The sequence below is a fragment of the Lepidochelys kempii genome, chromosome 1, assembly GCF_965140285.1.
Source record: "Lepidochelys kempii isolate rLepKem1 chromosome 1, rLepKem1.hap1, whole genome shotgun sequence".
Classification (NCBI taxonomy): domain Eukaryota; kingdom Metazoa; phylum Chordata; order Testudines; family Cheloniidae; genus Lepidochelys; species Lepidochelys kempii.
Window position 1 is genome coordinate 350855510 of NC_136380.1, and position 18514 is coordinate 350874023.

The 18514-nt window shown below is 43.5% G+C and overlaps 1 protein-coding gene across 6 annotated transcripts in view; it reads right to left on the minus strand.

Annotated features, from left to right (window-relative positions):
- PPP6R2 (protein phosphatase 6 regulatory subunit 2) overlaps positions 1–18514 on the minus strand; it is a 176589-nt gene that overhangs the window by 5219 nt on the left and 152856 nt on the right. For 5 of the 6 annotated variants that reach the window (XM_078851216.1, XM_078851214.1, XM_078851212.1 and 2 more), the window contains 2 exons: positions 18353–18508; positions 8978–12890 (listed from right to left, as the gene is read on the minus strand). In XM_078851216.1, coding sequence (XP_078707342.1) covers positions 12839–12890; positions 18353–18508 — 208 coding nt within the window. In that variant the 3' untranslated portion in view covers positions 8978–12838. The remainder of the gene's footprint in view (positions 1–8977; positions 12891–18352; positions 18509–18514) is intronic. The other variant, XM_078851213.1, reaches the window with a different exon arrangement.

Below are 18514 nucleotides of genomic sequence, written 5' to 3' on the forward strand. Positions count from 1 at the left end.
GAGCTAATTTCAGGTATGACACCAAGAGTAGAGTAACAAGTCAGTGTGGAGGGGCTGAGCCTTGTATGGGGATAAGGCACTCATGGGACACCCATGGGGCTATTTTTCTTTTTATTATTGTCTGGGATTGTGCTGGGTGACAGGATCTTTTTTCCTCTCTTTCTGGACATCTGTGTAAGTAGAAACAGGTTGGTGCCAAGGCCAGGATGGAGATGAAATCAATCCTTTTATATAAAATAAAGGCATGAGGGGAAGGGGAGTTGTATAGCAGGGACGTTGTTGCTAACATGTTAGTCTGGATCTGTGGACAGTCAGACTATTGATTCCTTTCAAGGCACTAGACTATTCTCCGTGGTAGAAGAGGACAGGACAAGGAGTAATGGTCTCAAGTTGCAGTGGGGGAGGTTTAGGTTGGATATTAGGAAAAACTTCTTCACTAGGAGGGTGGTGAAACACTGGAATGCGTTACCTAGGGAGGTGGTAGAATCTCCTTCCTTAGAAGTTTTTAAGGTCAGGCTTGACAAAGCCCTGGCTGGGATGATTTAACTGGGGATTGGTCCTGCTTTGAGCAGGGGGTTGGACTAGATACCTCCTGAGGTCCCTTCCAACCCTGATATTCTATGATTCTATGACTAAAGCTGTCAGCTTCTTGGGGGTAGGATAAGACTTCACTGAAAAAGGAAAGCATTCCTTTCCTTCGATGTCCTGGACCGTTATCCTGCAATGCATGAACGCTGCATCTCCTCCTTGAAGAAGCCAAGATGCTACACAATGGGTAGGGCGGCTATCCAGACCACTCAGATTTTTCCAAAAATCAATAGGAGATTTCAAGAAACATCTGAGTAGAAAAATACTTTCTGAATTAGGTGAATAGTTTTGCAGGTGGATTTTTGTTAATGTTTAGATACAAGAAACACATAGTATTTACTCACATGGAGAAGGTGGCTTCATCCCCTCTCTTCCCACCCCCCTTTCCTGTCTCAGGAAAATTATTATGGTGGGTTTATGTCACAATAGGGGCAGATTAACATTTACTTCAGACCCACTCCCAGACAGAACAGATGGGCAAACTGAAGTCACAACACCACCACCAAAAACTCAAATAATTCCAAATTTGTATTCAGGCTATGAGATTAATGGATATCTGAAGGCCAGTACAGTTACACTTTCTAGTTATCTAGAATTGGCCTCGTTAGCACTACAAAAAGTAATTTTCCCTCTATTGATAATTCACCCCTTCTTGTCAACAGTTGGGAATGGGCTACATCCACCCTGATTGAATTGATCTCGTTAGCACTGACCCCCCACTTGGTAAGGCAACTCCTATCTTTTCATGTGCTGTGTATTTATACCTCCCTACTGTATTTTTCACTCCATGCATCTGATGAAGTGGGTTCTAGCCCATGAAAGCTTATGCCCAAATAAATTTGTTAGTCTCTAAGCTGCCACAAGGACTCCTTGTTGTTTTCACTTTCTAGGTAGGCATTCCAGACTAGATCTCTCTTTGGGGAGAGAGGAAGTATTTAGCATGCTGCCAAAGGAAATAAGTAGGAGTGATGGGATGAAATAAATGGAAAATTAATGTATTAGAAAATGGAAATCTGTTACATGTGGAACAGTCTCTTAAAGGAAGTGGTGGAAACCCCACAGCCTGGAACATTTTAAACTTGATTGGGCAAAGCAATACTGGGAAAACATACTGTAGAGAACAGCCTTGCTGGATGAACAAGATGACCTAACAGGGACTTCCCATGTCTAATGTCTAATCTAGAAAAGTGCCATTTCAAGACTTTTTGTAACGTTTGTTCTCTTAGGAGTAAAAGTAGTAGCTAATATTTCTTTTTCCAAATCATTTCCAGAAACTGCACAATATCTTAACTATTAAAATTTACAATGATGTTTACTAAAACACTGAGTACTACACCGTGCAAATAAAATATGCACACCATGCAAATGCTAGGCTCACTCTGGCTTTTTTCCTACAATATGCAGATGTGTGTCGTTAAAATGCCATAGTCATCATTCTACATAAATATGCACAAGGTAATTATTAGTTCTCTTGGTGTTAATGGTTTAGGGATGAATAACAATGTGTGCTAAATCAAACAGATCAATGCATCTCTAGGGCAATTTCAATGCTATTATTAATTCTGATTTGAGTTGATGTGGCACAGATAATGAAGGAGGCCTCAGAGGAGATGCTGTGACAACTGACAGTCAAAGCCATATTGGTCTTTTTGCCTGTTAAAGATTTGAGTACAATAACTGGGGACTCTTGTGCGGTGACTGGTGAGATGTGCAGGAAGAGGCAGCAGAGTGTACACTGCACTGGAGGTGGGCTCATCTACCAACGTATCAAACAAAACTTGGAAAACTACAGCAGTTGGCCTCAGTTCAGAAAAGACGGGATGATGTACTGCATGAGGATGTTCTGCTTTGGTGGTGACACTGCCCTGGCAAGTCAGAGCTGCTCTACATGACGGGGTTACAGTGGCATAACTATGGTGCTGCAGCTAAGCCCCCGTAACCCTGTGTGTGTAGATACACACTCCAGCAACGGAGGGGTTTCTTCCTTTGCGATAGTGACTCCACCTCCCTGAGCGAGGGTAGTTACATTGACAGAAGCATTCTTCCCTCAACCTAACCACATCTACGCTGGGGCTGCAGGTCGGCATACCGACAGCACTCAGGAGAGTGGACTTGTCACATACCCCTGAGGCCTGTAGCTTTATCAATCTAAGTTTTAAATATATGACAGGCCCCAGTCACAGTTCGGTATTTAAACCTTACCACAAAAATGAGATGGGCACTTAAAGGGTTAAAATCTTAGGGCGGGATCATTATCACTTTATAAACCCACCATTGAATACTGAGGCTGCAGAGAAACATGGTGGTCACTTTAAAAATAACTCCGAGTACATAACAGTACTCACACAGAGAAGTGATCAGTACATACTGTACAAAAGAAAACATCAGAGGCCCTTGGGGACCTAGTTATATTTTGTCTAATATATATCTTAAGTTAAAGTCCTCTCTATTTTCCTGGTACTTCCTATTTCCCTGATCTGCAAACATTTAAATATGGGTATAACTTTATTAATGTGAGTAGACTTGAACTAAATTAAATGTTTGCAGGTTGAGGACCCAAATTCAAAACTCAACCGAAGTATTCGCAGGGGGTCACCAATTTATCAATACAAATAATCATGATTTTAAATTCTGTTCAAGTTTTATTAACATTTGATGTGATTTAGTTATATCCCAAGTTTGAATCCATTAGTGGTCTAATTTAGGAGAAATTTTCCCAATACCTGGCAACAGACTATCTTGATGCATGAAACACAATTACCTAAAACCCAACAAAGTGGGGAATGCACTAATACAAACTAATTATTATGATTACCAGAATCTTTAAAAAGATCTACTCAATCATTAGAACCACATGAAAAATGTTTTTGATCATTTACATGCACACAACTGTCAAATTAAAAACAGCTGAGGGAGACCCTGCCCTTTACAAAAAGCCATACTATTTCAGGAAAAATCCTCTCCCCTGAGCAAATATAAAAATACATTTTACAAAAATGCTTGTTTTCCAGCATTTTTATAGTTCATTTAAAAAAGGTCATTTAAAATATAATTCAATTCTTTTATAAAATTGATTGGGAGGTTTTTACTTTTAGGTCAGGCTTATTAACACACTGCCCTTCCAGTAATGAGGTAAATGAGTTCTAGCCTAAATGGCCATAATATGGTAACTGCACAACCAGGAGCCAGTCAAACAGCTTATTTTTGTGACTCACTTTATCAGAGAAAGTGTGTGTTTAAGTATGTGATATTGTATCTACTGGGGTTTACTAGGAAATGTCATATTGGTAGGCATTCTGCCTGAAGCTGCAGGTGGAGGCCAGATCCTAGTGAAAATCTCTCTCTCTCTCTCCACCCACAACTCCAGTTTCCCCCATAAAAAGTCAGAAACTTTAGTCACTATAAAATCAATGAGAGTTGGATTGGGCCCTGCCTGTTTTTAAAAAAAGTCTTCTTAGAAACTTCTGCTCAATTTAAATTTAAAAACCTGTGACACCCATGCATAGATCCTTCTAAGGGCTACACAAAATCACTCTCACAGCACCATTCTGGTTTTTGACTAAGACACCATCCACAATGAAGCCAGTGTTGACATGGTTTTCCTGATAAATGGAGACTGGAATTTACCTGGCACAGGGAGGCTTAGAAAAGTTTGAGTGCTAGTTATGAATGTTGACATAAGATGGGGTTTACTCCAAGTTAATTTAAATTTAGTAACTGCAGAAGTTGAAAAATTGAGAAGATTCATAATTAAAATATATTTGCAAGTTTTTCACTTACAAGCATCACTTTCTTAAGAGTAAGCAAACATGTGCACCGAATGGACCATCATGCCCCAAGGAAGTAACCTGTCTTTGAATTTCTACTCTTCCTCAATGCACATTATGCTGGGACCCTTAGTCCTCCAGCAATGTTGCACCGTGTTACTTTCCCCCGCTGTAAATTTCAGTTAACCATGGAAATTCTTTTTTGAAGGGTTCTTTTGGGCAAAGGGAGAAATTAACAATTTTATGTGTATGATTACCTTTATAATAGAATACAAATACCCCTCTCTCTGTGCTCTAAGTGCCTTTTTACATGCACCAGAAATGTATTTCTTAAAAAGATGTCCACAAATCAGCAGTCTTACCCCATCCTGTAAAACTTATATTGAATGACCCCACTTCCCCCTCCCCCGAAGCCTGTGGAAAGCAGGTGAAACTTCCTAGCATGCTGTAGATCCCAACAGATTCACACTGGTTTGGACCAGTGGTATGCAAGTAAGTACCAATATCAAGTGACCTCTACAGAGAATGCCCTGGCAGCAGCAAGAGAGACTCCAGCTTGAGTGTCTCTGCCGGTCTCAACGATGGTATCACCACACAAGGGAGAGAGGTGGGCTTCTCAGGTAGGTAGGTTCCAAGCCAGCTAAGGCTTTACCAGTCAGACCAAAGAGCTTAAATCCCACTTGGAAATCAGCAGGCAGCCAGTCCAGTGCAAATCACAGAGCACTGTCGTCATGTGCTGGTAACGAAGAGTGGCTGTGTTCTGCACTAGCCTGTTTCTGAATCAATGGAAGGTGTAGCCCCACGCAGAGTCCTCTGCACCAGTATTATCTCAAGGTGGCTAAGGCATGAATCATATGAGCAAGGTCCATTTTTGAACCAAAGGGTTGCAACCTTTTGGTCAGACAGAGCTGGGGAAATGCCATGGATGCTACCTGATCACTGAGCAGTCGGACCAAGGGAATTATGAACCAGGGCTTTGGAGCTGTGCTCCGGCTCCAGGCAAAAACCTGCAGCTCCACTGCTCTGGAGCTGCTCTGCGCTCCAGCTCCGGACTCCGCTCCAAAGCCCTGTTATGAACCTTTACTAATTATTGTCTAAATCCTTCCCAACCTACCTGTATCCATGTTACCAAACGAGGCTATCGATTACTAGGCAGCTTGAGTAACATGGTTTTTAAAAAATCCCTTTACAAGTTGATTAGGGAAACCATGCAAGTGCTGAGACTCAGAGAAGGCCATCCCTGAAAAAGGAAGAAGCTATCCTACCTTCGCCAAGAGGACAGAAACTACCAATAATGTGAAATGCATTTTCCTAGGAACATCAACACAATAAAGCGTTTTGGAAAAGCGTTATGGGGTCACCAACTTGGTTTTTAGGCTATTGACCATGTTGTGGGTAAGCTTTTCTGTCATTTGACCCCACTTAAACCAATTAGTAGCAGTAAACCCTTAGATTAGACTATACTAATGTGTAGTACCTCCCCCTCCTCCCCCCCAGAGTTCACCTCTCTCTCTCTTCTTCAGCTGTTTCCAGCAGACTGTGCATGGTTTCTTGCGGGAAAAAAACCCACAGAAATGGCCCTCTGCTATTTGTTCAGAAAACCATAGTATTTTCAACCCAGGAGTGTGATAATTGTCCGCTTGTTATAAGAAAATTTAGCCTGTAATGTCTAAACATACTCACAGGTTTCAGAGTAGCAGCTGTGTTAGTCTGTATCCGCAAAAAGAAAAGGAGGACCTGTGGCACCTTAGAGACTAATCAATTTATTTGAGCATAAGCTTTCGTGAGCTACAGCTCACTTTAACGGATGCATTCATGGGTGCATCCAATGAAGTGAGCTGTAGCTCACAAAAGCTTATGCTCAAATAAATTGGTTAGTCTCTAAGGTGCAGCAAGTCCTCCTGTTCTTTAAACATACTCGAACGCTACAGGGGTTAGAGTGGCACTGTACCGCACCATGGCAAGAATATACACACGTTCCCCAACTCAAGCAAGCGTTCCGTTCCAGAATGCCTTGTGTAACTCAAATTTTGTGTAAGTCGGAAACATATCTCCAACCATTACGCAAAAAAAACCCAACCCTCCTATTTCTAGCTTACAGAACTTTTTCCTGTAAATGCAGATTTGCGTAAGTCGGGTTTGTGTAACCCGGGGAGTCTGTACTGTATCCTCTAAATAGCAGACAAACATGAGACACAACCTTTGCAACACATCCCCCTATTAAAAGCCCTCCTGCCCTGGTAAAAGGGAAAGGGAAAAGGTTACTTAAGAAATTAACTTTCACTCTGGGGAGAGAGCCCAACCAAAATATTTTATTTTAAAGCTGGCCCTGGTGAAAGAATAAATCTGTGCAGCACACTTGCCCTGTGAGAGCCTATAACCAGAAAAAACATGTTTTCAGAACAATAATGAAGTGCTTGTTAGGATTTCACAGAGAACTGATGCTGGGGCAAACAAACACCAACAAACCGTTGTGAACACCAGGTTTCATTTTGTTTTATAGACACTTTTAAAAAAAAATCACAGCAAAATCTATCTTAATAGCTAGAGACTAAATCAACTGATTGGAACATAGTTCAGCCGTTCAGAGTAAGGTCACTGTTATGGGAAGATCAACAGGAGAAGGAAACCTATTCTTTGGAATAATGGTTAAAAATTACAAGATGAGCTGCTGTATTTTTTCTTAAAATTAAACTGAAACAATAAGAACTCCACGAGTCTCATGTGACACTGAGCTGCATGTCTTACTATCAGAATACACAAAGCAATGAAGACTTGTTCTGCCTCCACTTCCACTGGGCCCCCTCTTTTAACACATCAACACTGACAATCCACCATGCACCTTAACCACTGTCGATTCTGCTGTAACGCAATTGTTTCTCTGTCAGAACTGTTGGACAAGTGAGGGAAATGGGGATGCTTTCATTTAAACGTGATTACGGCTGGAGTAGAAGTGGCTCATAGTCCTGGAAGATGAAGCCATAATTAAAAGTACAAAGGGAGAGGAGTTAAAAATGCAAGGGAAGTTGCACAATATGAGGAAGGGAAGCAAAATCTGTGATATCCCTGCAGAGGGCTGTGGATCCTGAAACCACACATCAGAGCACTGTACTAGCAACAAAGGCTCCAACTTCTAAAAAGGCAGAAGGAAATCAAGAGGCTTCTGCCCAGGGGAACTAGAGGGAAAGTGAAACATTAGAAAGAAACATAGGAAAACCATTCTGGAGTAGATGTCAGTGAGCAGCCCATGGATAGCTATCTATCAGCCAGAACTTCTGGCCAGGTACAACCTGTTAAATAAGCTAGATGAAGCTTTCAGTTACAGCTGGCCGGCCATCTTGATGAACCTCATTTTCGGACACCAGCAGATAATGGGGGCACACTGTACTGCCACCTTTACAATTTCAACTTTAGGCCTCAGCTCTCCTTTTCCTTTCCCCCGGCCTGCAAATTTTACACCTGTGTCCCAAACATTTTGACTGCGATGGCTGTCATCAGCTGGGTGTTCAAACAAGCCAGAGTAAAGAAAAAACTTCACCAGCTTTTCAGACGGCTGTGCTGAACAAAACCAAATATCCTTGGTTCAAGTATCCTTTGTTTTTACGGTGGTACAATTTTGAAGTGAACCATTCTTTTACGTTAGTAGCAGGGGAATTCACACCTGAGAAAGCAATTCCAAGTCCCATTCAATCTGTAAGAATAGGTCTCCCTGCTAGCAGCAGTCCCTACATTCTCCAAATCCTGAACAGACCAACGTGAAAGAGAATTCAGACAAACAGGTCTACACAAAAGCAAGGCAAAAGATTCTAACACAACAACTTGAGTTTGCAAGTTCCCATGCCCCCTAACCAGTTATCTCTGATACATCTCTACAATGGGATGGCCTGACAACAATTACCATAGATTTGCCTTTCACATATTTAATTTTTTTGCAAATGTAATATACCCTGGTTTTCAACAGAGTGGTTGTACACACTTGATAATGATCAACTGACATCACAAGACAGGACTCACCAAAAGTCCAGAGATCGTATTATGATGCCTGAAAGAATGAAGGATTTTTTCACAGTCCTACCAGTTTCAAGGTGAGATGTCATTACAACGTAAGAACTTTTTAATGACAGGTGATTTGTATACGTTTCTCTATGAAGTGTGCAACCAACTCCTCCGTCTGTTCCAGTACAAAAGCACATTGGCAGATAAAGTATTGTACAGCAGCACTGATGTCACAAGCAATGATATAAATCAGTCATTTTGCAGCCAGTGCACTTTTGTAATCCCTTTAAATTTCAATGCCCTGCTGGGTAAAATTATTAAACTAGAATATATACGACAGATTTTCCCACCACAAGCTATGCTCTATCAGCCTCAGTCTTAACCAACAAATACGGCCGTGCATGGCTTGGAGTTTTACATGTACCTGTACATACATATGTAAATCAAGGTCTTTGTGCATTGAGTCTCCATTTCGCTAAGTTTCATACAACTTCCAAATGTGTGTGTATATAAACATACATACATACATATATATATATAAATCTGTATTATGCTATTTATATACACACATCAGTATATATATATACACACACACACACACTCAAAACTAAAAAAATTATACATACCATATAGATATGATCAGATTTAAATACTGCATGTAGATGGGGAAGGAGAGAGCTGAATATAGTTCCTGTTCAGTCTTCATTGCTTTCTGATCATGATCTGATCATAATTTTGCCCCAGTCTAAAATTATTTTTGAAGGATACAGCTGGGTGCAAATAAATCCATCTTTGGTAGAGAATATGCCTTGCTTCCAACCTTGTGCAACAATTCCTCCCCAGGATACATTGCTTTCCCTATGGAAGGACCAAGATGTATAGCATATGTCCGACGAAGAACACCTCCAATGGTCAAAGTCAGTCCCAATCCGTCATCGTAAACAATGGAAACATCTTAGTTGCAACTGGGAGATTGCACAAGGCATAGCACGGCCTAGGAAAGGGTTAACTCAATTGCCTATCAAGTCATTGTGAACCCTTAAAAGAAAATAACCACGAAAGGTCATCCGAATACAGTACAGCAATCAAATGTCCGGACAGCCACACAACAAGAGCACTAGATTGTAGGAAGAAAGTTCAGATAGCAACGAGGACCAAATGGAAAAACTGCATGCCACATGAACTGGAGACAAAGCAACCTTAATTTATACATACTGTACGTGACTTTAGAAAGCAGGGAGTTCAATATACAGACAACCAGAGTTTTGTGCGTAGCTTACTAATAAAATCATTTGGGTCAGGCAGGGACACCGCCACCTGACAGGTTCTGTGCTAAGTTACAACCTCCAAGATACTAAGGGTGAAAACATATAAAAGCTACTTTCCATCTCAGTCCACTGGCTGATAGGAAGGACAATGCTGTGGAGCCAATGAGGTATAATTCAGAACCTAAACCCCAGAATATGGAGGAATCATTCACTGTCTTAAAAGCAAGAAATCTTGGGCATTTCTACAAGTTTATCTAACTATTTATAAGATACCTAATCACTAATTAGGCACAAGAGACCAAGTTCACTATTGTCTTTTCAGATAGAGTCCCTCCAAATTCACACTGTGCAGTGAAGGCTGGGGCTCACTCCTAACATATTCTGGGCCATTTAGAGCTGCTTATTGGATATGTTTTAAACAAAATTTTAAAGCTTTCACCTGAAGTCAATGCTCAAAGCTAATGAACATGAAACATAAAAGGTTAAAATCTGCTACTAACACACTGCAGACTTGATGCAACTCACCTTATTGCAGTGGCTGAAATGGCATCAAGCCAAGAGAAAGACCAGATTCCTATGGACATTTCCCCTTCTCCTCTCAATGAGATCCCAAGCAGGCTGCACTTAGTCACAGAACTATACCAGCTGGAAATGCAGCCCCTGGAGGCCAAGAAATGCAACTGAGAAGAGATTGGGAACAAGCTATTGGCCTCGCCAGGTACTTAATGGGGCCGACACACCCAACCATGGATTTCAAGTAACTGCTGGAATCAGCTGCAGTTCCGTTGTATTTGGTTAACAACATTTCTGCTTTGACACAGTTAATTTTTTGAGTGCCCAACTTAAGGGATCTTAAAGAGGCCTGATGTTTATAAACTGCTGAACCTCAACTCTCTGAAAATCAGACTCCGCTAAGACGTCTCTAACTGGGCACTCAAAGTTACTAATCATGCAATTGTTTTTGAAAATCTTGGCTGTGAAGTGAAACTGGCTTCTGAACAGCCTGGGGAGCAATCAACAGTAAGCGTGAGGCTTCCCTCCCAGCGCAATGCATCTTTCAATTATTTCTTTTCAATTGCATGAAGGAGGGCGAGAGGGCTTCCGGAACAATGGCCATGGAAAGCATTTGCTTACCAAAGTAACTGCAGTTGGGAGACAACACAGCTGTATCAGCTGCAAGAAATTGCCCCAACAACAACTCGCAAGTACACAGGGCTGCAGAGTGTAATTTCATTTTACTTCCTGTGTTCTGGACTTCATTTCTGATACGCCAATAAAGGCAATCCTCAGTCTACCCTAAGAACAAACCAAAATGTGTATCTTTGGACAAATAAATGAGCGCCTTGTGTTGTGGGCACCTCACTTCCAGATACTGATACCGAGTCGGTCTGTTCTGCTGGGACGAGGGGCAACATTTCATTCTTCACTTTTCTATACCAATATACTTTTAAGAACATTTAATATGCAGCATAATGTACCTCCACATCATGCATTTCAAAATAAAATGTTTAAAAAACCAAACTGAAATACGGGTGGGGTGCTTTGGCTCACGATAACAGATCTGTGTCAGGGCTATTTTTCATACTCACAAGGCGAAGGCCTTCAGATTCGCACAGATAAGAATACAGCTGAAAATAAGTTGTCTATCTATGTGCCAAGCCTCATGCTTTTATTCCAAAGTGAATGATTTTCCAGCTTAGATCTTGGACTAGTAAAATAAGCGTCGTTTCAAATGTGACCAGGCGGGTTTCAACACACAGCTTACACACAAAAGCAAGCCCAGCTCTGTGTCTAAAGCCTACAGGGGTATAGACTGAACAGAGCTTACGGCAGTCTGCTGTTACAACCCTGAGCCCAGTACTAAAAGTGTCCCATCTTCTACACCCGTATGACCTAGGGCACAAGTCCAGGCTGGGAACAAGCTCATTGCTGAGGCCAGCACAGGCTGGGTACTTCACGCTTATGCAGAGACTCCTTTGTTCCAGGGTCAAGTACACAACCTTACATGATCTTGCTCCCCGGCAGTTCTAGGTGTCGTCCTTTTCTCTGCACTGTTCTACCTCACAGTTCCTGGGAGCAGTGTGCCTCCCCATTCCCCTCCACAACCGTCTAAATGGGGCGTAACAGCAGGAGTCCTGTGCTGGGGCCACATCATTCTCCAATGCTGTCACAAGGTACAAAGTGCAAAAGTGTTGCTGTTCCTGCATCCATTAAAAACTTTAAAAACAGAACAAAAAGATTTCCATATCAATGTGAAAATACATTAGTCTCCAAAAAGCCAGCAAGCACCTGATAACCTGTTTGCGCCACATCAGCTCCTGTCCCTGCGTGGCAGCAGTCCTGGGGTGACTGTCCTCTCAGATGGCAAACACGACATGCTACTGTCTTTGCATGCTCTCCAGCCCAACGTAGGACGACGACATCCATAGGGTTGAGTTTTGATGGCGTGGACGGAAATAACCAGTTGCTAAATGTTCCAAGATCCTGCAGTGAACTGTCACGCCCCAGAAACAGAGCACTGTGCAACTCACTGGAATGCAGAGACAGCCCACTGCTCTAGGCAGTTCAGTGTTACACTAACTCTGCTATCTGGCCTCTGGCTTGGGACACAATGTCATTGTCTTCCCTTTCACCCCCTCCCGCCCCCGCAAAAAAAAATCCCCAGCCCTCCCTGCCTCATCCCATTTAAAGTGTTTGTTTTATCTTTACCTCCTATGAAATGTTTCTGATAAGGCTTTATTGCTATACAAAAGCGGTGCAAATGCTGCCCAAAGACAGCTCCATCAGGAACTTTGGTCACACGACTGCAGGACTTATTGTGCACCGTCCAAGTCCCAGCGTTAGACCTGCTACCTTTCTGAAGAGAAGCTGAATACTGTGTGCAATAACACTAAGAAAATAGGATTGAACCCCGAATAGAAAACAAAAACAAGGGAAGAAGAGGGAGGGGGACAAGATACTAAAATTAGGCAGAAGGCTTCCTTGGGCAGGACTGAGTCACTCCTGTGATGACTAACTGATCAATGCTACATGTAGACAATACAAGTGTCTTCCAGAACAGATTGTTGGTGCAGAAATCGTGTGTCTGGTCCTGAATGCCAGCTCTCTCATCAATGCAGCATTTATTAAAAAATAAAATTAAAATGAAAAAAACTGACAAATTGCATCACCAGGTAGCAGCCTGGCCTGGATCAGACAAGTCCCATTGCATTTGATTCATCAAGCAGGGCCATTTAATGTGGCTTCAGCACATGGCAAGACCTCCTCTTTCCTAAAAGAAAAACAAACAGTATTACAGTAAGCATTAAAGAATTAAGACAGCTGTGCCACCCACCCATCTCCTTTCAACCTTACACTGATCCAGGAATTCACCTGGACAAATCACCTTTTCTGTGACGCTGAAGCCATCCTTCCAGAATATAGTTTTTTCAGTAGCCACAACATTAATAACTTAGCACTTGTGTGGCACGGGACCACCCCATTTTACATATGGAGAACTTGCAGTAAAGGTATCCAAGGCCAACGAAAGAATAAATGTCAAAACAAGGATTAGAAGTCATATGCTCCTGGTTCTCAGGTGTGCACTCGTGTAAAATACACGGGATACTGTACACTCAGATTGGCTGATGGCCGTGCTAATGGAGTAGAACTACTTGAAAACTGGGTTTTCTCCTGTAATACGTCAAACAGCAGCTGAAGGCGGTGTCTAAAATCACCCTTAAGCCATGAACAATATTAATTCATGATGGATGTACACCTTCAGTCAAAGGGGCTGATATTACCTGTACCCTCTCCTCTGACTGCTTCCCCCAACCCACCAACATCACCCTCACTCTTGCCTGGGCAGAGTCTCAGCCAGCCCCAATCTCAACTAGACACTGGGTGAGGCACTGAATCAGATGAGATAGACGCATGTAGCTGGGTGTCAGCAGCCCACTGCACCCCATGCCTCCTCACTAACTCTCCTGAAAGCTCCACCTACATGTTGAACAGGAGGAGTGACAGAATGGCACCCTATGGCACTCCAGATTTGAGAGCTCTTTGGGAACAGGGGCAACTGCCCGCAACTACCTGTTGAAATCTGAGAGAGAAAAGCATGAAGGCACTAAGTGCAGCCCCTGCCAGGGTATCACCTCTTGATTAACTGTATTGAAGGCATAAAATACCACCAGCATGGGGACTTGGTCTTCATTCACCGCCAGCACGTCATCAACCAATGCGACCTAATGAAGTCTTGGTGCTGTAGCCAAATTTATATCCAGATTGATAAGGATCAAGGAGATCAAAGGCATCCAGATACTTGGACAGTTGTCTTATACCAGCCTTCTCCACGCGGGAAGATGTGATACTGGACAACAAATTGTCAGTGCGAACTGACGACTTCTTGAGCAGACTACTGCTTCCTTCAAAGCTATGAGCAGCCTGCCCTCTCTAAAAAGATGTATTGACAATCTTCACAGGTAAGGCGACCTGTTACTTCCCAAGTGGCCTTCACCAGACAGGAAAGATGTGGATCCAAAGCACAGGTTGTGGGACAAAGTTTTCCCAACATCTCTGTTAGTTCAGGGAACATCACTGGTTGAAACGCTCTCAGAGAAGATGAGGCCCATGTTCCCTCAAGACCCTGCTCTGCCACCACAGAGGTAGACAGCCCATTGCTAATCTGATCTATGTCCACAAAAGGGCAGACAACTTACTCACGGCTGGTGGAACTCCAACCTGCTAAACAACTGAGACAGTCCAGGTTGGACAGACCACTTACCGCCCAAAACAAATTTGATGTCTGAGATTTTTCTTTGCCTCCCACAGAACCACAGCACAAGAATTTAAAGAAAATCTTTACGCTGCAACTTTTCAGCCCCAGCACAAAACTTCCCTCTTGCCTCATTTGTCAGAGATCAACTGTAACATAGCACAGAATCGTAGAATATCAGGGTTGGAAGGGATCTTAGGAAGTCATCTAGTCCAACCCCCTGCTCAAAGCAGGACCGATCCCCAACTAAATCATCCCAGCCAGGGCTTTGTCAAGCCTGACCTTAAAAACTTCTAAGGAAGGAGATTCCACCACCTCCCTAGGTAACGCATTCCAGTGTTTCACCACCCTCCTAGTGAAAAAGTTTTTCCTAATATCCAACCGAAACCTCCCCCACTACAACTTGAGACCATTACTCCTTGTTCTGTCATCTGCTACCACTGAGAACAGTCTAGATCCATCCTCTTTGGAACCCCCTTTCAGGTAGTTAAAAGCAGCTATCAAATCCCCCCTCATTCTTCTCTTCCGCAGACTAAACATCCCCACTTCCCTCAGCCTCTCCTCATAAGTCATGTGTTCCAGTCCCCTAATAATTTTTGTTGCCCTCCGCTGGACGCTTTCCAATTTTTCCAAATCCTTCTTGTAGTGTGGGGCCCAAAACTGGACATAGTACTCCAGATGAGGCCTCACCAATGTCAAACAGAGGGGAACGATCGCGTCCCTCGATCTGCTGGCAATGCCCCTACTTATACAGCCCAAAATGCCATTGGCCTTCTTGGCAACAAGGGCACACTGCTGACTCATATCCAGCTTCTCGTCCACTGTAACCCCTAGGTCCTTTTCTGCAGAACTGCTGCTGAGCCACTCGGTCCCTAGTCTGTAGCGGTGCATGGGATTCTTCCATTCTAAGTGCAGGACTCTGCACTTGTCCTTGTTGAACCTCATCAGATTTCTTTTGGCCCAATCCTCTAATTTGTCTAGGGCCCTCTGTATCCTATCCCTACCCTCCAGCGTATCTACCACTCCTCCCAGTTTAGTGTCACCTGCAAACTTGCTGAGGGTGCAATCCACACCATCCTCCAGATCATTGATGAAGATATTGAACAAAACCGGCCCGAGGAACGACCCTTGGGGCACACCGCTTGATACCGGCTGCCAACTAGACATGGAGCCATTGATCACTACCCGTTGAGCCCGACAATCTAGCCAACTTTCTATCCACCTTATAGTCCATTCATCCAGCCCATACTTCTTTAACTTGCTGGCAAGAGTACTGTGGGGGACTGTGTCAAAAGCTTTGCTAAAGTCAAGGAACAACACGTCCACTGCTTTCCCCTCATCCACAGAGCCAGTTATCTCGTCATAGAAGGCAATTAGCATATCCTATAAGAACAAAGCCAGCAAAGAGGGCACCCAGGGGCCATCTCATCAATGGTGGGGATGAGGTGGGAGGAGAGCATGACAGAGCTCTACCAACCTGTCGAGAGAGTGGTCGGTCGGTGGAACAAGTTTCTCCCCCTCAGAGCCCTCTAGAACATTTCTAGTTCCATGACTCTCCAAGGATAGACCATCTAAACAGGTCTCTTCCCGACAAGACAGATGAGCCCCAACCTCAAAGCACAGGAGGTAATGGTCAGTCTTTGACAGATCTGAAGGTCCAGTTGCCTAACCTGCAATCCCAGCCAATGTGTGAGTTGAGACAGTAGCTACCAGGGACAGGCCCATGGTCATCAGGGTGGGCAGGAAATCCTGAGCTGATTATTTATCTACATGCAGACTGAAGTTGCCCATAACACGCTCTGCATTTCCAATGCCACTGTAGTTAGGAATTCAGTTAGCCTGTGAAGTGACTTGGCAGCAAACTCAGGGCAAGCGGTACACTAAAATCAGTCCATCTTACTCCTATCCTGGGACTCTCATACTAAATGGACGTGTCATCAGAGACAGTTTTGGAGAAGACCACCTCCCATACCTCACGATGGATGCAGTGAGCATGGCCACACCTACTCCCCACTGACTCCTTCCCCGACCTCGATTCATGACATATTAAATACCCAGCTGGGGAGAATTGTAACAAAACTGGCCCAGCAGCAGCAATCAACCAGAGAACGTTAATACACGCAAAGTCAGGGGGTTCGTCTTTATGAAATCACAGATGGTTGATCTATTTTCCAAGTGAGCATTAAGCATCACAAACCAAAGGCTCCTGAAAACTCAGCCTCCCAAGGAGGTGAAACCAAAGAAACAGAAATTAAAACATCTTGTTCCTGGCTAACACCATCTCCTTACAAGTTTATTACCACCTTGTCTCCCTCTGCTAACTACCACAGGGACCTAGGACTCCAAGTCCCCACAACCATGCCCTTTCCTGGGCCCCCATATTCCTGGGAATGGTAGCATTATTCCACCCTCTCAGCCACTTGACAGTGGCCATTGAAGGGGTCGCAGCTGCATGCCCAAACAGTGACCCTTAGGGCTGGCTACAAAAAAACTTAATAAAAAAGGAAGGAACAAAATGACAACAAACCAAGCTACACACACCCTACCTAATGCAACACCCAACTCACTTTCTTTCATCAAATGACTTCTCTCATACTACAATGCCAACTCTCTACAAAACACCCTGATCCCTTGATGGGCTAGCTGGGTGAACAAATGGCAGAAGGGGCATGGGAGAGTCAGGAAGTTAAAAAGAATGTCCTTATGCTGGGGTGGAGAACCAATCTCGCTTGTGTTAGACCCTTCTGCCTGGTACTCTCCTCCTCCAGTCCCAGAGTGTCTTTGCCTTCCGCTTACAATTTATTCTTTCTACAAAAATTTTGTGATCCTGTGTATTAAGGACACAAACAACAACAAGATGCATCAAAATTAACATAATTCTGAAAGTGCTTTGTCTCTCCACCTAGAAGTGTTCTAACTGCAGCCAAGCACTGCTACATGGGAATCAGGAGTCTGAGAGCAAGGGCCAGGAAGTGCTATAGAGGCTGTGTGCCTGGCCCCGGGGGTGGAGGAAGCGCCTCATTATTGAGGGACAGCTCGCTGGCTGAGACACAGCGCAGAATGCTCCCATGATAGCAGGGCCTTTGAGGATGACAGAACTGGAAATCCCCCCAAGCTACATAAAAAACCCTAAAAAGTGACATTCCAAAGACTTCATAATAAGCAGTTCCCTTTACCTCCCTGACTCCCAGTCTCAACCACCAAAACTGTCCTCTACATTTCCTCTCCCACATGATTTCATTTGTTTAAAAAAAAAAAAAAAAAAAAAATCAATAAAGCTGTTAAGGGTCTTTAAAAAAAAACTAGACCATTTCCTTATGCAGAGTGAATATTAAACATCAAAGCCCTATGATTTATTTTTCATGGCATCAAAGATTTGATAAAATCCATAAGAAACAGTAGCATGGAGAGGCTGAGGGAACTGAGATTGTTTAGTCTGCGGAAGAGAAGAATGAGGGGGGATTTGATAGCTGCTTTCAACTACCTGAAAGGGGGTTCCAAAGAGGATGGCTCTAGACTGTTCTCAGTGGTAGCAGATGACAGAACAAGGAGTAATAGTCTCAAGTTGCAGTGGGGGAGGTTTCGGTTGGATATTAGAAAAAACTTTTTCACTAGGAAGGTGGTGAAACACTGGAATGTGTTACGTAGGGAGGTGGTGGAATCTCCTTCCTTAGAAGTTTTTACGGTCAGGCTTGATAAAGCCCTGGCTGGGATGATTTAGTTGGGGATCGGTCCTGCTTTGAGCAGGGGGTTGGACTAGATGACCTCCTGAGGTCCCTTCCAACCCTGATACTCTATGATTCTATTGTAATAGTCTCAGACACTGTGCTTTCAGCCTCATGTGTCACTAGGCACCCAAGGCAGACCAGCATGCATTCCACGGTATGCTAGTGCTAAGCTGAGGGATTCAATGGTCTGGTACAGAATAAATTACCTTTTTTGTCTGACCCACGGTGGTTAGAAAACTTCGATCTGCTCACCTGTCTTTTGTTGTGCTTTCTGTGGCAGCCATGCCGGCAGCTGCAGCATTCTGGAGCTCCTCAGAACGCTGGGGCATGCTCCTTAGTGGTTTGGACACCTTTGTCGTTCCCATGTCGGTGATGGTCAGCTTGTCAATAACCAGGCAGTCAGCATCACTGTGT